This window comes from Hyperoodon ampullatus (genome assembly GCF_949752795.1).
Source record: "Hyperoodon ampullatus genome assembly, chromosome: 3".
Classification (NCBI taxonomy): domain Eukaryota; kingdom Metazoa; phylum Chordata; class Mammalia; order Artiodactyla; family Ziphiidae; genus Hyperoodon; species Hyperoodon ampullatus.
The window spans coordinates 55,407,385-55,429,869 of record NC_136916.1 but is presented as its reverse complement, the minus strand read 5'-3'; the positions used below and the strand labels follow the sequence as shown (position 1 = coordinate 55,429,869).

Here is a 22,485-nt window from a genome sequence, read left to right as displayed (position 1 = left end):
GCGCGGCGCGCGGCCAGTGGACGCGCACGGCTGGCGGAACGCAGGCAGCGCCGAGGGCAGCCAGGCGAACGCTGGGGCTTCGGCGGCGCCTGTCGGAGGCGGGGCAGGAAGGCCAGTGCAGCGCCTGAGCCTCGCCGGGCGGGGGGAGGGGGCTCGGCCCGCAGTCCCCGCTGGGGGTGACCCCCCCACCCCAGGCCTCTTCAGAGGACACGTGTCAGTACGTTGTCGTCTCACCCCATGTCATAGCCCCTCCCCCAGGCCTGGGATCCCCCATCCGTCAGGCTCCATTATCCCCAGGCCCAACCCCCCTGTGACCCGCGCGCGGTCCCGGCCGGATCCCTCTCCTCCCTGGCCCGTCTCCCTGGGCGGCGAGCGGCCCGGCCCCCGCAGAAGACACTTGTCACCACGTTCTCACCCCTGTCATCTCACCCCTCTGCGTAACTCACCCCAGGCCTAGGGACTCCGGCCCACTGTCCCCGGACCCAGCCCCTCGGCTGACCGCAGGCTCGGCCCTGGCCCCCGCCCGGCGCGTCTCTCCCGGCAACGCGCCGCGACCCGGGATGCAGCCCGCAAGCTGGGCGACCGTCAGGGAGGCGGCGGGCCGTGACGTGCTGGCTGCCGACCTCCGCTGCAGCTTCTTCGCCTCGGCCCTGCAGAGCTACAAGCGCGACTCTGTACTGCGGCCCTTCCCCGCATCCTATGCCCGCCACGACTGCAAGGACTTTGAGGCCCTGGTGAGTGTACTTTTCCCGTGTGCTGTCCACTGCTTCTCAGGGCACGGTGTCTGTGGAACTCCTGTTAGTGATGGTGCGAGCCCCCGGACTTAACATTCCTAGCCTGGCCTTGGGGAAGGTTTGTTTCCAGGAGCTAAGAACGCTCCCGACAACCTTCACGCTCCCAAGTGACTCCCAGGGGTGAAGTGAGGAATTCAACAGTTGCATAGGCCTCCACAACATTTCCTAGTGTGGCTTAGGGTGTTGATCTGAATCAGCTGGTTCTGCTAAATAGGAAGTTATCTATCCCTTTGCAAATAATGAGACGCCATAAGTCACCAAAGCCACCCGGACCTCATCTTCAGATGAGGTAATATATGGCCAGTACTTTTATAAATTATAACATATGTACAGTACACATGTGAGCTGTTATTTCTGTGATGATTCAGGAGGCACTTAATTTCTTGCAGAGTTCACCTGAGGGTCAGCATTCCAGATATTAGTTATCTTTGTAATCCAAAGGTTTGAAATTACCTAGAAAAATATAACTTGCCAAAATTGATTCTGTAAGAAATACAAAGTCAAAAGCTTATAATCATTAAAGACATTGAATTAGTAGTCAAAGATTTTTCCCTCAGAGAAAACTCCAGGCCTACCCAGTTTCATTGGTGAGTCCTACCAATCACTGAGGGAATAAGTAAATCCAGTTTTACACAATTCTTCCAGCGTATTGAAAAATAGGGTACTGTAATCTTGACACTAAATCTAATAAGAATGATACAAGAAAAGAAAATTATAGGCCAGTGTCACTCAAGAGTATAAATATAGAAATCCTCTATAAAATATTAGGATCCTGAAACTAGCAATATATAAGAAGAATAATTCCTTATTAATAGGTTGGGTTTATCCCAGGAATACAAAATTAGTTCAACATTAGAAAATCTCTTAATGTTATGAACCACATTAACAGAATGTTGATCATGTTTAGAATCAACAGATGTTTAAAATTATCTCCGATGAGGTGTTCAGTATTGGGTGACCCTCTTTGCTATCGCTCCCAGGTGGTCAAGGGACAAAGGCCCAGCCTCCTGTCCCCTACCTGGGTCCACTGCAGCTTAGGCTGGGGATGTGTTGAGGGCACCTCAGGTCTTGACCACAGTGCACAGCGGTTTCGGGTACAGGGAGTGGGAGTTTGGAGAAAGAGGCAAGCAGATTGACTTCCCCCATGGTTTGTTCTGCAAATTCAGGTATTTAATTTTGTGAGTTTGTGATATCAGAGTGTTGGGGATGAAACTTTCTTCAGTTTTGTCAGTGGATATTTATGGAGGTCCTATTGTGGGCCAGGTGCTGAGAATACAGAATTAAAGACTCAAGGAGAGGTTAACAGCCTGCTCAGCTATACTATGGGGTAAGTCCTATATATACAACATGGAAGCCCAGAGCAGGACTCCAGGCCTTGGCAGTAGGCTGGAATCAGGGAGCACTAACCAGGGGCGGTTATGATGCCCTGCTGAGTCCCCAGGGACATGGAGGATTTCGAGGAGCAGAGAGGAGGAAAGGGGTATTCCAGGAGGAGTAGCAGGATGGGCAGAAAGCCAGGACCTCACCAGGAAGGATAAGTCTGTACTTTAGTGTGGTTTTCACGGGGAACAGAAAGAGATGAGGCCAACTGGAGCAAGCAGGACTGGGCATGTCCTGTCCAGATGTGTAGACTTTATCTTTGGGCTGGGAGGTCATTGGTGACATCCAGGATGCATTTCTGAAAGACCCTTGTGGTGGCAGGGTGACAGAGAGATCTGTTCAGGAGGAGTAGAGAGAGGAGGAGAGATTTGGGGTCAGAGGGACCAAACTCACCAGAGATGATGCCTCACAATGCACTTTATTAATTTTTGCCAGGAAACATCCAAATGGATTAGAATGCTCAGTGTGTTCTCTTTCTGCTGGAACAGAATCGGGTTACTTTGATGACTATGGGATAAATACAAAGGGATCTTTGGAATTGCTTTGATTTATTCATGCCTTTTAAAAATTTCGTTTTAATTACACAAGTAATGTTTGATTATATTCTTGTTATAAAAAAAGCAAGTGATGGGCTTCCCTGGTGGCGCAGTGGTTGAGAGTCCGCCTGCCAATGCAGGGGATGCGGGTTCGTGCCCCGGTCTGGGAAGATCCCACATGCCGCGGAACGGCTGGGCCCGTGAGCCATGGCCGCTGAGCCTGCACGTCCGGAGCCTGTGCTCCGCAGCGGGAGAGGCCACAACAGTGAGAGGCCCGTGTACCGCGAAAAAAAAAAAAAAAGCAAGTGATAAAGTATAAGCTCCCCTGATAGAGCTCACCCTGTCCCATATCCCTCCCCATAGGTATCAGTGCTCTCGGTTTGAGGCATACGCTTCGTCCCATACCTGTAATCCCTTTGGAGACCATTGGCAATATGGGTAGCCCCAAATAGCCACCTCCTCGGTAGAGACAGACGGTCCTGCACATGGGGTTCCCTTTGGGGGCAGTTTTAGACAATGCACTCTTTCTCTTGGGGGCCACTGGAGAAACACGGACAGATTCTTACCATCCCACCCTGTTGCTGTAATCCTTATTGGGCACTGGTGTTAGGGAAATTAGCCCAGGCCATGCAGATTCTTGGCTTTCTGTTAGGCATGGCTTTCAGGAGCTCTTTCTGAGGAGAGGCCCCCCACCAGGCAGGACCGGGCGCGACCTCTGGGGGCATGCACATTCTTAGATAAACACGCTTTAGGTTTCGTTTTGCCACATGTTACATGAGTTAAAGAAAAGCTGCCCAGAACTTAGCATCTAACCTGTGTCTCTCTGACTCAAAGGTTAACTTTTTTTTAAAATAAATTTATTTATTATTTATTTATGGCTGCATTGGGTCTTCATTGCTGCGCGCGGGCTTTATTTTTAGTTGCGGCGAGCGGTGGCTACTCTTCGTTGCGGTGCACGGGCTTCGCATTGCGGTGGCTTCTCTTGTTGCAGAGCACGGGCTCTAGGTGTGCGGGCTTCAGTAGTTGTGGCACATGGGCTCAATAGTTGTGGCTCGCAGGCTCTAGAGTGCAGGCTCAGTAGTTGTGGCGCGTGGGCTTAGTTGCTCTGCGGCATGTGGGATCTTCCTGGACCAGGGCTGGAACCCGTTTCCCCTGCATTGGCAGTATTCTTAACCACTGTGCCACCAGGGAAGTCCCTCTCAAATTACCTTTTTAGTTCTGTTCTCAGGAGGACTACGTGTAACTTGTTTAACCTTCCTAACAACTCAGCGATGTAGGTTCTATTATCATCTCTGTCACCATCAGGTAATCAGTATATGTGCTGGTGGCAGACATCCTCCAGCTCCAGGTGATGTCGGTGTGTAGTCAGGGTAGAGAACCACCCCACCCCTTTAATGGGTTCCCCTGATGACTCTTTTTTTTTTTTTTTTTTTAAGAAGATGTTTGGGGTAGGAGTTTAGTAATTTATTTATTTATTTTTGCTGTGTTAGGTCTTCGTTTCTGTGCGAGGGCTTTCCCTAGTGGCGGCAAGCGGGGGCCACTCTTCATCGCTGTGCGCGGGCCTCTTACTATCGCGACCTCTCTTGTTGCGGAGCGCAGGCTCCAGACGCGCAGGCTCAGTAGATGTGGTGCACGGGCCTAGTTGCTCCATGGCATGTGGGATCCTCCCAAACCAGGGCTTGAACCTGTGTCCCCTGCATTAGCAGGCATATTCTCAACCACTGCGCCACCAGGGAAGCCCCCTGATGACTCTTTTTACGAAGCGGACTCTTGTAGACTTTCACCCCCAATCTGTTTTAGTAAATCTGGATTTTCATACCTTAGGTTTATGCAAAGCAAGGTGTACCTGTATGTAACTGTGCAGTCCATCTTTCCCACCTTCATCTCAGCGGCCCACCACCTCCACCCATCCTGCCCACCCCACTTCCAGGTGTCACTCTGTTTGTCAGGTCCCTGAGGCTGGTGACCTTGGTTATACCTTTGGTTCATTTCCTTCCAGCACCTCCACCCACAACTAGTAACTATGGCCTTTGGCATCTTCCTAGACAAGGATTTTTTTCAGATGTTCTTTCCTGCTGCCAGCCCTTCTAGGACAACATTGCTTAACACCTAAACCTGAGTATCCCCACCTTTTCCTGGTGGTAAGAATCACTTGTGGCAACTTCTGTAAACATAGGTTCTTGGGCTGCCTCCCCAGGAGATTGTGATCTGCATGGTTGCAGAGTGTTCACTGGGCCATCCTGCTGCCTCCTGACTCAAAGCAAGGAGATTGAATTGTCTCCTTCTAAGGTCACTGGTCCTCTCTCTCCTCTGCTCACCCCCTGCTGGTTCCCTGCCCTTGGCTTCTCAGTCACCCAGACCACCTCTTTCCTGAGACTTCCTTTCTCAAACCCCTGTGACTGCCCAGCACTGCCCAACATTCAGGACTGGCCCAGCCTCCCTCAGCCACTTCTCCAACTGAATCCTTCCTTATTCCTCAGAGCAGAGGCTGCAAAAATGTGGCCTGTGGGATGACAGATTTTGTTTGTCCTCTGGTCTTTTAGAAATTCGGAAATTAAAAAAAAAAAGTGTGTGTGGGGGGAATTCCCTGGTGGTCCAGTGGTTAGGACTGCACCCTTCCTCTGCAGGGGACATGGGTTCCATCCCTGGTCCATCAGGGAACTAAGATCCTGCAAGCTTTCAGGTGTGGCCAAAAAAAAAAAAATGCAGCTTACTGATTTCTTTTAAAAAGAAAAAAAAATCTGAGGCTCCATAGCCTGGGTAGAGGTCGCCCTTGGGCAGAAAGCAGCTGGAGCTGGGGGGTTGGTGGCTGGACCCTTTGCTAGGCCAGGGGTCTCCAGTTCAACCCAGTCCTTACTACTGTTTCCTGGATAACCCCTTACTCGTTTTCATCACCTCTCTGGCCCTAGGGACATTTGAGCCCTGGACCACCTTTTGGGACAGGCACTGTTTCCTTCTCTGCCTCCTCACCATGTTCTTTCCCACTGGGAATGCTCTTTCTCAAATTCCTCCCCCTCCAGGCCCCACTCCCATCCTACTTGCTCTGAAAACCTTTCCCTTTGCCTGCCCCCCAGCCCCCAGAAATGCCTGCCTTCCTCCTGCACACTTTCTCCTCAAGCCAGTTGTTGATAAATGCCTTCTACTGTCACCAACTGTGGTTCATAACTCTTGTCTAGATGGAGGGTTTTCTGTCTCCTGACCCTGCCCCATACTACTCATGACATACATCTTTCTCCCTACGTTTGACAGGGCTTAAGCATACCCAGTAGCAGTATTGGTTGTGTTATTCAGGAAACATACCTAAAGCTTCCCAAGTAGCCTCTTAAAGTCCTACTTGGATTGGCTCTTTTGGGCTAAAATATTCAGTCAATTACTAAATTTCTCCATTGATTTGGTAGGAGAGCATCACAGAGAATGGACTCTGGAGTCAGGCCACCTGGCTTCATGTCTCTGCCTTGCCAATGAATAGCTGTGTGACCCTAGGCAAAGTACTTAACCTTTCTAAGCCTTAGTTTCCTCACTTGTATGTATGTATGTATTTATGTTTTAAAATTAAAAAAATTTTTTATTGAGGTTTAGTTGATTTACAGTATTATATAGGTTTCAGGTGTATAACAGTGATTCACAATTTTTAAAGGTTATACTCCATTTATAATTATTATAAAATATTGGCTGTATTCCCTGCACTGTACAACATATCCTTGTAGCTTGTCTAGTTTGTACATAGCAGTTTGTACCTCCTAATCCCGTACCTCTCTCCTGCCCCCCTTCCTTCTTCCCACTGATAACCACTAGTTCTTTATATCTGTGAGTCTGTTGCTGTTTTGTTATATTCACTAGTTTTATTTTTTAGATTCCACATATAAGTGATATCATTTGTCTTTCTCTGTTGGACTTATTTCTCTTAGCATAATACCCTCCAAGTCCATCCATGTTGTTGCAAATGGCAAATTTTCATTCTTTTTTATGGCTGAGTAGTATTCCATAGTGTGCGTGTGTGCATGTGTGTGTGTGTGTATACACACACACACACAAACACGTATCTTCTTTATCCATTCATCTGCTGATGGACACTTAGGTTGCTTCCATATCTTGGCTATTGTAAATAATGCTGCTATGAATGTTGGGGCGCATGTGTCTTCTCAAATTAGTGTTTTCCTTTTCTTCAGATATATACCTAGGAGTGGTAGGTGGGTAGGTAGGTAGATAGCCCTTCTGACACGTGTGAGGTGATACCTCATTGTGGTTTTGATTTGCATGTCTCTGATGATCATCTTTAAGCTAGGCTGTTGTGAGGATAAAATGAGACGAGACATGCACAGCATTTAGCCCAGTGCCTGGCACATGATAAGGCCTCAACAAATCGTAGCTATTACTATCTCATTCTGAACTTCATGTCAGGTTGCAGGCTGGCCTCTGGGACTCCAGGATACGTAAGATGTGGTCGGCCCTCAGGAAGTGTTTGTCTTAAGCAGATTTGAGATTGTCCCAGAGAGTCAAGGACCAACCTGGGATTCTGCACTGAGCACAAGGGGAGCACAGAGGTCATGGGGGGTCAGGGACAGGGCAGGTGACTTTAGGCTGGCTTTGAAGACTGAATGTCATGCTGGGCAGCTGCAGAAGCACAGGGGAGGAGAGACATAGGGCAGCTGAGGAACAACATGGGGGGAGCAGGTGGGAAGCCTGTGGCAGGAGGTTCTCTTAGGCAGAGGCCAGCCCAGATTCTGAAGGGCCTTGTTAAGGGGAGGGTTGCTAGATTTAGCAGATTAAAAAATATAGACTGAAATACAAACTTGAACTTCAGAGAAGCAACAAATAATTTTTTTAGCACAGGTATGCCTCAAATATTGCATGGGTTATATTATATTTAAAAAATATTGTTGTTTATCTGAAATTCAAATTTAACTGAGCAGGCTGTATGTTATCTGGCTGCCTGGGAGGAGGGCTCGCACAGTTAACCTCCCTCGTTGCCATCCACGTCCCTGACTACACGCTGGTTGCCAGATAAAATACAGTCTCTACCTGGTCCTCAGAAAGCCCTGCTCAAATACAGACAGGTTTGGTCACAAGAGGAAGAATCCTGTTAACTTTTTGTAGCAGATTGATTTTTCAGAGTCGCTTGAAAAGTGAAACGGGACATTAGGGAGGTCAGCTGAGGGGTTAAGAGTGGGGACAACGAGGGCAGCCCTGCAGGACACACAGGCAGCAGTGGGCAGGCAGCAGTGTGTCTGAGGGCCTGAGCCCTGGAAGAGGCCTGGGCCCAGCTCAGAGTTGGGAGAGTTCTCTCCTACTTCCACAGACTGAACCCCTGAAAGGGGCCTGGGTTAACTGACGGTCCTTTTGTGAGGCCCCCTGTGCCTTGATCTGGACTGTTGGCAAAGGCTGCGGCTCACAGGTGGGATTTGAGAGCAGTGATGGGAATGGTAATCCCAGTGGTAATCCCAATGGGAGAGAAGACTGCTCTGGCTCTGGCATAACAGGTGTGGACCAGGAGTAGAAAAGAGGGACAGGGGAGGCCGAGGTGTGCCTGAGGGTATGTCATTCGGAATGCATCTTCAGGTACCCTCAGTGGCTCCATGTTGCCTACAGAATAAAGGCCAGAGTCCCCAAGGGGGATACAAGGCCCCTCACTGGCTGATCTCAAGTCACCTCACTCCTGTTCCTCCTGGCAACCCCTCCCCCATAGTCTAGGCTCCAGGCACACCGAACTGTTTGCAGTTAATGATGACAACAATCATGGCAGTCCCACTAACTTAATACCTTCCTGTTGCTCTAAGCACTGCACTAGTTTAACTTGGTTAACCTTCACTGGCATCCTGTGAAGTGGCTCATATTGTCCCAATTATATGTTTGAGAAAACTGAGACACCGGAGGTTAACTCACCCAAGTCACACAGCTAGTAAGGGGTGTAAGAGCCCAGGTTTGGACCTGGGCCGCCCAGGAGGAGAGCTTGCACAGTTAACCTCCCTCGTTGCCATCCACATCCCTGACTACACGCTGCACTTCCGTGCTTCTGTGCCTTTGCCTGTCCAACCCGATCACACAGCACCTCCCCTTTGAAGACTTTCCTGACCACCCCCTTTTCTCAGAGTGCCTACCCAACAGGAGTCCTGCCTGGTCCCTTTTGTAGTTTGTATCCGTCTTTGTTATGACAGTGAATAGTTTTAAGTCATAATTATTTACCTTTCTGCCTCCCTGCTGTGTAGCATCAACACTTGTGGAGCATCTACACATCTATGTTTTTAGTTATTTATTTATTTATAACATCTTTATTGGAGTATAACTGCTTTACAGTGGTGTGTTAGTTTCTGTTTTATAACAAAGTGAATCAGCTATACATATACATATATCCCCATATCTCCTCCCTCTTGCATCTCCCTCCCACCCTCCCTATCCCACCCCTCTGGGTGGTCACAAAGCACCGAGCTGATCTCCCTGTGCTATGCAGCTGCTTTCCACTAGCTATCTATTTTACATTTGGTAGTGTATACATGTCCATGCCACTCTCTCACTTCGTCCCAGCTTACCCTTCCCCCTTCCCTTACCCTCAAGTCCATTCTCTATATCCACGTCTTTATTCATGTACTACCCCTAGGTTCTTCACAATCATTTTTTTTTTTTTAGATTCCATATATATGTGTTAGCATACGGTATTTGTTCTTCTCTTTCTGACTTACTTCACTCTGTATGACAGACTCTAGGTCCATCCACCTCACTACAAATAACTCAATTTCATTTCTTTTTATGGCTGAGTAATATTCCATTGTATATATGTGCCACATCTTCTGTATCCATTCATCTGTTGATGGACACCTAGGTTGCTTCCATGTCCTGGCTATTGTAAATAGAGCTGCAAGGAACATTGTGGTACATGACTCCTTTTGAATTATGGTTTTCTCCAGGTATATGCCCAGGAGTGGGATTGCTGGGTCATATGGTAGTTCTATTTTTAGTTTTTTAAGGAACCTCCATACTGTTCTCCATAGTGGCTGTATCAATTTACATTCCCACCAACAGTGCAAGAGGGTTCCCTTTTCTCCACACCCTCTCCAGCATTTATTGTTTGTAGATTTTTTGATGATGGCCATTCTGACTGGTGTGAGGTGATACCTCATTGTAGTTTTGATTTGCATTTCTCTAATAATTAGTGATGTTGAGCATTCTTTCATGTGTTTGTTGGCTGTCTGTATATCTTCTTGAGAGAAATGTCTATTTTGTTCTTCTGCCCATTTTTCACATCCATGTTTTTAAATTGGATCCTCACGGATGGCCTGCAAGGCATGTAGAGATAGTTTTTTCAGAAGCCTGAGGCTATTGATTGAATCTTTATAAATAGAGACAGGAATAAAGCAGCCCTGAAAGGTTTCTGATTTTCGACTACAGGGTTAAGAAATAAACCCCCCAAGGTTGGCAACAGTGAACTATCTAGAAACGGGGAAAAGCTACTGGTATTCATGAAGTACCAACTACATCCCTAGGAAAGGTATGTGTTGTCCAGGGAGAAATACAAAAAAGAACAGAAATGGACATACACTATATAGACCAGACCCTGAGATTCTGTTACCATCTTTAATCTTCCTGACAATCCACATGGAGATAGTGGGGTTCCCGTGTTAGAGAGATCGAGGCTCCGCCAGGTCTAGTGCTTTGCCTAAGGAGCAGGGATTCAATCTGAGATCTGTCTGCTCTTTCTTCTACATCCAGGAAACAGGAGAACTAGAAAAACACAAGACAGTCCTCGGTCTCCGCGAGTCCTGGCCATTCTGGGGAGAGAGTATTGGGGCTGAGTGCTTTAGGGTTTTGGAGGAGAGGGGGTGCCTGGGTTGGTAGAGGTGGGGAAGGGGCGCTCCAGGGGACTGAGTGAGCAAAGCTTGGAGGAGGTGTGTTCACAGATGGCACCAGTCTGCAGTGGTGTTTTAAATGCCATGCTGGAGAGATCTGGCTTCTAGTCAGTTTTAATTTCTGAGAAAAAGCTACAGATACCTTGTAGCTCTCTGCTAGTCCAGGTCCACAGTCCCTTATCAGAAACCCTGGCACCAAATCTGTTTCGGAATTGATTCTGCCTGATTTTACAAAGGCAATATTGTCCACCTCAAGACACCTGTCACAGGCCACACCGGGTACCAGCCTAAATCAGAAGGCTCTGGGATGGATCACAGCTCACAGGAGGGCATTCCATTTCTGCAGAAGTCCTTGCTATAGTCCACATAGAGGTCCAGGAGCTAGTCTTGCCCCTGAGAGGGACAGTTCAGGTGTAAGGAGATGAGATTCACGTTGGGTGGCTGCAGGAACTGCACTGGTCTAATGAAGCCCCATGTTCCATGGAGGCTGGTCCCTCTAGTAAGAACACCATAGACGTAGCTGCCAGTGTCCTCACAAAAAGTCACCACACTCAGGGAGACCCAAAACCATGGATTCCCCACTCAGTTTCCTCCAGTCCAGATGCAGTTACCGTTCTGGGTCATCTTTACCAAAAGCAGCATTGCCTGGTTCTGTATGTAGTTGCTCTATTACCTTTGTCTGGTCTCCAGGGGAACAGGTTAACAGAAGATTAACTCATGCTGAAGGGAAAAGGCTTTGTAACCCTTTACCCACATGTGTACATACCATGTATTTGGTAACACCTCCAGCGGGGTGCATCCCATAATCAGGTATTAATAGTCCTGCAGCAAAATGCATCTCATCAGTAGTAACACAAAGTGGGATAATTAAGATTAAACGCACCTCACATCAGCTCAGGTTGGGTTTTGTACCAGTTGAGTTACAGATAACCTTCCAGTGTTCAGAACATTTGGAGTTGGGCAGTATTTGGAAAGGGATCGTAGACCTGTTGCATTTCCCTCTGAAGAAATTCCTTGGAACTTGAAACAAGTGCAGGTCGCCTGCCTTACCACTAGAGGGCACGTGGGGTTACTATCATTTTGTCCAGGATCCTTGCTAACGGAGGTTTTCCTCACTTCAGCTTGCAGATGCCACTAAGTTACCCAACCTGAAAGAACTTCTCCAGTCCTCAGGAGACAAAGACACATGGGCCTGGGACCTGGTGAGCTGGATTTTATCCTCAAAGGTCCTGACAATCCACAGTGCAGGAAAGTCAGAGGTGAGACTTTGGTCTATAGGATCACAGATTCCTGGGCCTGGAGGGCTCTGGGACCTCTTTGTGCACCAGCATGACCTGGGAAGCTTATTGAAAATGCAGATTCCTGGACCTTGTGTCCCCAGAAATTCTGATTCTGTGTCTAGAGTGGGGCCCAGAAACGTGTACACTGGCAGTACGAAGCTGTGTTCTCCCTCTTACTAGCTGGTTACTTGAGCACTGGCACTACAAAGCTGTGTTCTCCCTCTTACTAGCAGAACCTTGAGCAGGTTACTGGGTGCATTTCAGTACCCCAGTTTCCTCATCTGTAAAATGGGGATAATAATAGTATACTTCCATCAGGGAACTGGCTGTGAGAATTAAATGAATTTTCTCACTTAGAACAATGCCTAAGGGCACATGCTAGGGGCTCAGTAAAAGCTGGGTATCACAAGCACCCCAGGTACTTCTGACAAGGGTGGACCAAACATTCCAGCTGTCAGGAAGCAAAGAGGCAGAACCTGAAGTGGTGGAAATCCTCAGGCTCTGGGTTCAAATCCCACTCCCATCTGTTATTGAGTCTTCTTTTCCCCATTTGTAAATTGAGAATATTAATAGTTACCTCAGAAGGGAGCTATAATAGAATGTGTCTCACCCGCAGTATAGTCGCTGGCACAGGCCAGATATTCCATAATTTGGCTTCCCTTGCTTGGCTGCGATCTCATGGGCACGGGCTGAGATGACAAGGATCAGGGTGTAGGACAGGCACATCCCTGATCAGGTGTTCTTTCCTGTAAGTGGCAGCAGGAGTTTGTACTATTCCTCACTTAATCAGTTTTAATTTAAGAGCATTCAGTTTTATAAGTTCCTGCTAAAGACAGAAATCCTCCTTAAGTGGCATAGAATTTGGCATCTCGGTTTCTGGTGTCTAGGGACATCCTCCATCCATGTTGGATGGTAAGATAACATAAACAGCCCTGGAGTGGGAGTCAGGAGACCTGTATTCAGGTCGGGCTGGGCTGCTAACTCCTAGATGATGTCTGGGTTTCACTTTTGTCATCTGTTAAATTTAGGTTTATTCATTCATTTACTCATTCCTCATAAGGGCATCAAGCGCCTACTGGAGTTGGGTGCTATTTGTAAAGTAGATAAGGCAGTTGCTCCTTGATTTTTGATTATAGTAGTGGAAATCCTCAGGCTCTGGGTTCAAATCCCAATCCCATCTGCGAAGTTCCATTAAAATATGGAGTGTTGGGACCCAGAATTATCAACTTTTTATTGTGCCCAAGTAAGGATATTGTCTACCATGTATCATTTTATAAAGGGATATTTTAATACAAAAAAAAGGGATGGTCCTGACCTCAGAATAAAGGACAGTTCTTCCAAAGAAGGGATCATGGCAACCTTACATCAATGTAAATATATCTGTTAAATTGCCCTTATTTTTGTCATGTAATCACAACCCAGAGAAAACTTTAACACAGACTGGCTTTGGTCTGTGATGTACTGTTTGGAAATCTTGGAAATGGTGTGGTCTCTGCCCCGAAGAGGATTATTACCCTTTAGGAAGGAACTTACCCTTCTGTATCAGTTAACTTTCGTTGCATAACAAACCATCCCCCAAATCTACTGGCTTAAAACAACACTGATTGCTTCTCGTGATTCTGTGGGTTGGCTGGGTGGTTCTTATTAGTGGGGCCGGCTCACCTGGGGCGGATCCAGGGTAGCCTCACTTGTGTGTGTGGGGCTTCAGCGGGATGGCTGCTGTGGTTGGGGCCTTCCTCTACGAGGCTGTCATCCTGTAGAAGGTTAGCAGGGCTTGTGAAGGGTTCCTAGCAGCAGACAAGGAAGGGCAAGCTCTTTTCAAGTCTCTGTTTGCCATATGTTTACCAAGGGAAGTCACAAGGCCAAGCCCAGATTTAAGGGGTGGAGAAATAGATTCCATCTCCTGATGAAATCTTGGTGGAATTCCACCTGCAAAGTTGCATTGCAGAGGGGTGAATGGACAGGGATGGGAGGAAAAAATTTTGTGGCCATTTTTGTAATTTATCATAACACCTTTCTACCTCCTAAGATTATTGTCAAGATGGAATGCAGGAAATAGATGTGAAAGTGTAATGAAAATTAGAAGTGATCTTTAGTTGGAAGGAGCAATTCATGCTTCTCAGTTAGCCTACTGTAGGGAAAAATATTGTTAGAGGAAAGCAGCCTTGAGCCATAAGCTCTGAGCTTGTTTATCAACTGATGTTTTTATTCCTGTGAAGCCAGTTCTTCTCATGAGCAGAGCCCATAGGCGTTAAGCCCAAGGCTTTAGGAGGCCATTTTGGCAGCACATTTAACCAACTTCCCAAATAAAACTTCAACTTCTTGCATGTTTTCAAGTTTGAAAAGATCCAAAAGCTGACTGGTGCCCCTCACACGCCTGTCCCCGTGCCGGACTTCCTGTTTGAAATTGAGTACTCCGACCCAGCCAACGCCAAATTTTATGAGACCAAAGGAGAACGAGACCTAATCTACGCCTTCCATGGGAGCCGCCTAGAAAACTTCCATTCCATCATCCACAATGGCCTGCACTGCCACCTGAACAAGGTGGGGCCCAAGGCTGCTGACATGGGGGTGCTGTGTGTCAGGGCTGGTAGGGGTGAGGGTGGGTAGGCTCACTGAGGCCTTGCCACTCAAAGTGTGGTCTGCAGACCAGCAGCAGCAGCATCGCTCGGGAGCCTGTGAAAAGGCAGAAGCCTGGGCCCACCTGACCTTCTGAGTCAGAACCTGCATTTTAACAAGGTCTCCAGGTGACTCCTATACTGATTAACGTTTGAGAAGCATCGGTTTAAAGATGGTTCCCAGCCTTGGCTGCACATTTAGAATCACTTGGGGAGCTATTAAAAATCCCAATGCCTGGCCGCATCCCCAACCAATGTGGGGCCCGGACACCAGTGTGCTTTCAGAGCTCACCAGGTGTTCCCAGTGGGTGGCCAGCCCTCCCTCCTCAGCATGATCCCTGGAGCAGTGGCATCCACATCACCTGAGAGCTTGTTGAACATGTGGAATCTCAGGCCCACCCCAGACTACCTGATCAGAAATCACAATTTAACAAACTCCCAGGTGATTCATATGCATGTTGAAATTTGAGAAGCACTTGCCTAGGGGACCCGCCAACAGAGTCAGCCCTTGGGGAAACAGGAGAGGAGCTCCCTCCTTGAGCACCTTTCCTTCCTTTTTTAGGAGTGTCAACCACCCCTTCTTTGCCAGCACTTATTTTGTCCCTTAGTGAGGTGAAGGAGGAAGAATACAGACAAGAGCCAAAAAGACCATCTTTGCAGCTCTGCCGTCCTGGGGAAGTTTACTTAACCTCTCGGAGCCCTGGTGTCCTCATCTGTAAAATGGGATTCCATTGCCCACGTGCTGGTGCCCTGATAGGATTGAAACAGTTCATGTATGCAAAGGGCTCTTCCTATACTTAAGTACCAAGGAAGCAGTGGCTGCTTTTAGAGGCTGATGGAGAGTGACTCTGGGATGTCTGGAGGGCTGCAGCCTTTCCCCCAGTCATCCCAGCGTCTGCCTTGTCTGGGGGGCTGGCTCTGCGAGCTGTGGGCTCAGTCGTGGCTGATGCAGCCCCGAGGCTGGAGAGACTTTTCCAGCACTGCTGTCGCTGATTAGCACAGTTGGGTTTTGCGAGGATGATGGGCTTGTTTACACTGGCTCTCAGCTTATTATTATGGCCAGGCTACTGGAATCCAGGGGGCCTCTGCTTCACACCAGAGCCCACCTGGAGAAGTTGCCTGCAGATTCCAGTCTTGTAACCAAACCTTCACTTCAGTGCCTCAGGGAGTTTGCTGCTTATAAGCATCTCATCATAGTCCTTTGGTGAAGTGGATGCTCTTCTGGCCTCCTCTGTCTGGGTTTTCAGTGAGGGGCTTGCTTGAGGGAGCCTACCTGCCAGTTGAAGCTCTGAGATTGTTTTTCTCGTAGGGATACCCCAGGTTTCCTGATGTTGTGCTCTCCTGCTCATGGTTCTTGAGTCTAAGGAATGGTGTATACATGGCAGTCATAAGCAGAAATGGATGTGGGGTCAGATCAGAGGACATCCATGTCCTTGGAGAAGGTCTGTGTTAACTTTTGAGACATGGGGACACTGTAATAAGGCCAAGGAAAGGCTTGTTTCATTTCCCCTAAGCTTCACTTAATCGGCTTAGAGCTGTGGAAGCCTGGTGCCACTGACTGGGATGTTTCTCAGTTAGCAAGTAGAGGACATTCAGTGAGCTGTTTGAGGCCATTCATCATCTTAAGGTACTGACACTGTGGCCCAAGAATAGCATCTGGATTACAGCTTATGTCAAATTCTATCCACTGGTAGCAGTTACCTAGAATGTTGTGCTGAGAAGGATTCTGTGTCAGTATGAATGAGTGCCATGATTGATATTTTTATGTCGGCATCATGGTTGATTATTGATGTCTACCATGGGCAAAGGATGTGTTTGCTCTGCCTGCTGTAGCCTCAGCTTGTAGGTGTTTCACCTGAGATCCTTCTCTTTCACCTGGCATGCCTCCTCGTGGAGGACACCAAATTAGCATCACCACCAGGGACCTGCCTCCTAGAATTTTGGACATTATCTTGGTCAACACCAACACAAAGAGCAAAACTTACCCTGCCCCTCATAGAGGCCTGCCTTATTTGGTTACAGTTTCTGGTCTGAGAGATGCGTTTCTTTTCCAAGTAATGACTCAGATTACTTCCCTTAGTCATTCAGGTGTTACCCCCTCCCTGTACATAAGGGTATGACTTTGCTTCTGCAAGCTTGTCAGTGTAACCATGCTTAACACATTCATGTAGCAGGAATTACTGATATACTACGACATAAGAGCCTGCGATGGCATACCCACCCCTGTCTTGTGCCAGGTGTTCTGTGTGGTGCTTTATGTGTATCATCTCATTGAATCCTTGCCCATGACCTTATGAAGGAGACACTGTTATCACCACTTTGTAGATGTAGAAACTGAGACCCAGAGAGTTTATATAACTTGCTAGCTTGTTAGAGAGAGAGGCAGGATTGAAACTTGGGTCTGTTTGACTCTTATACCTGTGGTTTTCTTACTCAGCCTTAAGCACTGGAACTACTAGTTTGCCAGGTTAGTTAGCCACATCCACAATCAGTTAAACTGTTGTCAGATAGGAATGTGTTTTGTAATAACCCTATGACGATGTCATAGGATTATTTGATCTTATGCCTTTTGCTGGGGAAAAAAAGAGGCTTGAAGATTGTGTTAACAACTCTGTTGAAGAAAGACCTGTGTCATCTTGCCGTGTCAACTCTGCATTCACCCAGCCCTGTTTCTTTTCTGTTGATCTCTGACATTTCAGACATCCTTGTTCGGGGAAGGGACCTACCTCACTAGTGACTTGAGCCTGGCTCTCATTTATAGCCCCCATGGCCATGGGTGGCAGCACAGCCTCCTGGGCCCCATCCTTAGCTGTGTGGCCGTGTGTGAGGTCATTGACCATCCAGACGTCAAGTGCCAAACGAAGAAGAAGGGTGAGTGAGCACTTGGCCCAGACCTGGGCTGCAGGCCTCTGGGTCTCAGGCTTTTGCCTTTGACCCAGCTGTTGGGTGGAGCACCCATTGCATGCCAAGGGATGGGCTGGGTTAACAATGTAGGACAGGGCCTGCCTTCAGGGAATGAGCAGTCTCCTTATGGACTAAACACACAGTGGAAAAGATATCACTGACTACAGGGCAGTGTTTAGGGAGTGCCAGCTGAGGGTGCTGATGAGGTCCACAGCAGCAACTCAGAGGAAGGGGCAATCATGGTGGGTCCAAGTGCTCAAGGAAAGCTTTGGGGTGGAGAAGATGAAAATGAGTGTGTGAGGCCAGAGCACAGTCTCACTGAAGGTAGAAACTGGATCTGATTCACTCTTGGGCACCTGGGGTCAGCAGGGAGTCTGGTACGTACTTGACATTCAATAAACATTTGCTAAACTGAAGCTAAAGACTTGCATCCACACGCTATTCCTCCAGGCTGCTCTGGTGTGTGCTGGAGCCCCCAGAGGATGTGAGGGGCACCTGAGGCCATGGGGGTGAATCCTGGGCTCTCTAGGGAGCGGATGAATAGTGGGCCACCTCAGTCCACTCTCCTGATATGTGCCTTAGATCTTTGCCCCGTCACCCCTGCTGTTTTGTCCTCAAAGGCAGAAGTCATAGAACTGTCATTCTAGTCTCCAGAGCTGGCCTGTTGGTTCCACTGAGAAAAGGAGAATTGAGAAAACTGTCTGTTCCTAGCCTCTAATGTAAAACAATTGGAATTCTGAGGAATGGGCCCAGGTCTGACGCCACTCTCCCAAACCAGACAGCATGAATATTCGCTTTTGTAATTCTTAGGAAGTCTGCAAACCGTGACATTAAACATTAGGACAAAACCTTGCAAAGTCTGCTGTCACGAAGCTTTGACCTTTGTGGGTTTTTTTGTTGTGTTTTGGTTCTTTTTGGTAAAGCTTTTTCATGTTACTAAAAGGAAACGTTTTGTTTTGTTTTTTTAAACAAGTCTTGGTACAAAAGGTGGAAGATAAGTGTTCTAAGAAGCTCGAATCCAGAACGGTTAATTTAAAATGCTGTTAAAAAGTTTGTTTCAGATCAAGTCTTATTTCTAGTCCCAGATTATTTTTTTGTTATGGCCATCAATCTGCTTCTTCCCTCTGCTTTCCCCACTCAGTTTTTTTTTTTTTTTTCCCTCTTGTATCCCTTTTCGTTTCCTATTCCTTTTCCTCTTCCCGGTTGTCTGCTTGTCGGACTCTCCTATTTTTAAGTCCTGCTTCACGTACACACACAGCCCATTCCTTTGCCTCCCGGGGCTTCTCCACCCTCAGGACCAGGGTGCTTGACCCGTTTCTTTTCATAGTTTGTTTCTGTTATTATTGTATCTTCCCCCTGTAAAGTTGTGCTTTATCTCCTTATTTAGATTCCAAGGAGATAGATCGCAGGAGAGCGAGGATCAAGCACAGTGAAGGGGGAGACATCCCTCCAAAGTACTTTGTGGTCACCAATAACCAGCTCCTGCGAGTGAAGTACCTGCTGGTGTACTCACAGAAGCAGCCCAAGAGGTGAGAAGGATGGTCCCTGCGTGAGGTCCAGGAGAACAGCTAAAGGCTGCATTCATAGTATTGGGTTCTTAGATATCAGCAGCTCCTCTCCCCCAGCCTGACACCTCAGCTAGGTATAAAATATATTAAGCCCTCTGCTTTATGTAAGGGGTAAGAAGTGAGGAATACAGGTCGAATAAAATCTGGTCCTGGCCCTACGGGACTGTACATTCTAGTGTAGAAGAGCTTCGTTAACATAAATAACTTGAGGGACTGAATGAAGCCAAACTGTGAAGCCCCTTCGCCACTTGGGCTCCTGATCACAGTCTGAAACCCACTCATTGGCTTGCGTTGAGAGGCAGGGCGGTGCCAGGATCTGGCTGGGATTATGTGCCGTCCAGCCTGGTCACTTCCCAAGGTGGCTGTCGAACCACCACCTGCTCCTCTCTGGACCTGAGATGCTTCATCTTTATCTTTAAAATGAGAGTGTTGAATCCAACAGCAGATGAGGCCTTCCAGCTCCTAAGAACCTGAGAGTGGTGGATTCCTCATGCCGTCTCAGCATTGTGTGTTCGAGGGTATGGCAGGGCTCTCCAGGGTTGCGGGTCACTTTGAGATTTTGTCACATTGTTGGGGGTCCATGGTAGAGTTTCTCATGGGGATGAGCAGCGGGTGAGCAGGTAAGACAGGAAAAGGGTTATTGTTAATACTCTTGACTCCTGCTTGTACACACCAGTGGATTCTATGCTTCAGAATTCAGTATCTAGTAAAATCCTCCCTCCTTAAATCTGGGAAATATGTACAGGGTTCCTAAGTTTGGGGGACATTATCCTTTGGTTTAAAATCATCCGGCTTTTTCAAGTTGAAAATTCCATTCCTTTCCCACTTCTTCCTGGAGTGTCTCTCTAGTACACACTTAGATGGTTTAGATCATCTCCCAGCGAGCAGAAGAGGATTTCCCCTGCTCAGAATAATACCTGTGCATGTCTGAAAGTGAAAAGACTTTTGCTGAATACCCTGCCACCTGCTGTCATCTGATCAGACACCCTTAGTGAGGTCATCCTTCTAGATACCAAAGTCTTGCTTAGGAAAAGACAGGTTATAAAAGGTACAAGAGGAGCTATAAAAGAAAAGATCAGGATGAGCTCATTGCATAGCTGTCTTTGTACATTTAGAAAATGTTCTGGTGAAAGGCGTGTCAGCGCCGGGGCAAATAGCCCCGGATTTTTTTTTTTTAATTAATTAATTTATTATTTATTTTTGGCTGCATCGGGTCTTTGTTGCTGTGCACGGCTTTCTCTAGTTGTGGCGAGCAGGGGCTACTATTCGCTATGGTGCGCAGGCTTCTCATTGCGGTGGCTTCTCTTGTTGCGGAGCTTGGGCTCCAGGCATGTGGGCTTCAGTAGCTGTGGCTCACGGGTTCTAGAGCACAGGCTCAGTAGTTGTGGCCCATGGGCTTAGTTGCTCCGCGGCATGTGGGATTTTCCCAGACTAGGGCTCGAACCCGTGTCCCCTGCATTGGCAGGTGGATTCTTAACCACTGCGCCACCAGGCAAGCCCAGCCCCAGATTTTTTGAGCAAAGGAGCATGCACAAAGCTTCTTTTCGTGGCTCACTCAGAGGATGAAATTGATCATTTCATCTTCTTTGAGCCGGAAGTTGTTGCATACACTTTAAAAAAATGTTTTTCTCTTTGTTCCAACATCAACTCTTTTTTCCCCCTGAAGCAGGGCTTCAAGCCAACTCTCCTGGGTTTCCAGCCATTGGTTCACGGTCATGATATCCCTGTATCTGCTGCTGCTGCTCATAGTGAGTGTCCTCAACTCCTCAGCTTTCCAACACTTTTGGAATCGCGTGAAGAGATGATCTTTCTGGGCCTGGTGTGGGGACCACCGCAACCATGTGCCTTACGATAACTTGTTCTGTCCCTCCCGGGCCTCACATCCAGCTAGGTCAAGCCTGGGGGCCAGTTGGGGACCACAGGACAATTTTTATATGCCATAAATGTATCAGTTGCCTTTGATGATGCTCTCAGCCACACTCTAGTCAACGGAGGCTACTGGCCCCTCACTCTTAGGTTTTGGGGGAGATTTCCTGTCTGCGCCTTCCTACATAGTCTTAGGGAGTTGTCTTTTTTGCCAGGGCCAAAGGAGAAAGTCCTGCTGCATTTAAAAACAAAGTGTCCCGGCTGTCAGTGGGGTGTTTACGATTGCTTCTGGCGGACGTTGGCCCTTCTCTCACGCCTTCTGGAAGGCGGAAATGTGTAGTGGGGACTATAAATCACTAGGCGGTTGCCTTGTTTTGACTTGAGATACCCGAGAGGAACAGTCATGTTTCCCATAAAAATCGGTGGGATTGTTTTGAATTCCATCAGCCTTTGTACGTGAGTGCAAAACACTTTCACAGTCTTCTCACATTAACAGACAGCCTTCTGCTACAGCTGTAACCCCTCCGCCCCAACCATGGATGAGAAAGGAAGGAGTCAGAGAACCGATAGAAAACAAAGAGCAAATCAAGTCATCTTTTTCTAAAAATTACAAACTGCTGATTACAGCTGAAATGGAGCCAAATGTTTGTTTTCTGATTTTTTTTTTTAAGTAGCTATTTGACAAATTCGTCTTTGTGAGCTGAGTAAAAGGGGAAATTTCTAAACCTAGAGCACCATTTGGCCAGTGTCTACAGCCTCTTTCCTGGCCGTGTTTTAGAGAGAAGGATTTGAGCTGCAGGCCTGCCTCCTGCTCTCCTTCTCACGAGCCTGCCTTGATTGTGGCCTGTTAGCCACAGGTGCCACACTGCAGGCCTTCTGTGAGCGGCTGGCCTTTGAGATAGAGGCCTGCCTCGGTGTGCCACAGATGTGTGTGGGCTGAGCCTCCCTCACAGGGCCCGCAAGTCTCTGGGACTCAGCCTGGGCTTTAGATGTTCAGGAAAGCCTCAGGGTGCTCAAAGAGCCCTGGTTCTACCTGCTGTATTCTCTGCCCCTCCCTTCCTGCCCCGTGTCAGCTGTCATGGAGCCCTATCTGATTTAGGGGGGAGATTTCTGTAAAGAATGTGGAAATTAACTTTTCTATAATTTGTGAGGTAGTGAAAAAGCCACTATCATGGTTTTTACATTGAATATTGGAGCATTTCAGAAATAATAAAGGTATTTTCCTAATTTCCAAGTTGCCTTTGTGACTGCTTTCAGCCTCAGCACGAGGCTGCTGTGTATTCATTGTTGGGAAAAATTTTATCCTTCCTTGTTTGAGGTGGCCGTTTGCTGGAGAGTATATATCTCCAGGATATCTGTAGGCATTGGATTTATAGTTATTGATTTAGCAAATATGAGCCCCTACTGTGTGCCAGGCACTAGAAATAGGAGCAGAATCAGGTCAAACTGCCCCTGCCCTCACAGAGCTGACAGTCTAGCAAGGTAGGCAGATGGACAAACATTCTCAGGAGTGAAGTTGGCATTATACGGTATCATAAAGGAGTTTTGGAAGCTACTTGGCAAGGAATCTTAACATGGTCTGGGGTCAGGAAATACGGAGGTGACACCCTGGAGCCTACAAGTCACCTTACATGTACTGATTTCTTTAATCCTCACAACAGATAAGAAAGTGAAGGCCCAGAGGGTTGAATAGGTTGC

General features: G+C 47.6%; 1 protein-coding gene and 1 long non-coding RNA gene across 4 annotated transcripts; one reads left to right on the top strand and one right to left on the bottom strand.

Annotated features, from left to right (window-relative positions):
* Positions 1-560: 560 nt before the first annotated feature.
* On the top strand, positions 561-20,726 carry PARP16 (poly(ADP-ribose) polymerase family member 16; the record flags this gene model as incomplete). Of its 3 annotated transcripts, none has more annotated exons than XM_079699543.1 (6): positions 561-734; positions 11,673-11,810; positions 14,169-14,375; positions 17,149-17,320; positions 18,741-18,882; positions 20,591-20,726. In XM_079699543.1, the coding sequence occupies 6 exons, from the start codon at positions 561-563 to the stop codon at positions 20,724-20,726; spliced, it is 969 nt and encodes a 322-aa protein (XP_079555669.1). The 3 variants fall into 3 exon arrangements, with proteins under 3 accessions (XP_079555669.1, XP_079555668.1, XP_079555670.1); XM_079699542.1 differs by having other exon boundaries at positions 20,588-20,726; XM_079699544.1 differs by lacking the exons at positions 11,673-11,810; positions 14,169-14,375.
* Positions 1,198-12,578, bottom strand: LOC307049866. The gene is made up of 3 exons (XR_013810768.1): positions 12,442-12,578; positions 2,568-2,650; positions 1,198-1,277 (listed from the first exon to the last, which is right to left on the bottom strand). It is a non-coding gene; the product is annotated as an uncharacterized lncRNA (long non-coding RNA).
* Positions 20,727-22,485: the final 1,759 nt, after the last annotated feature.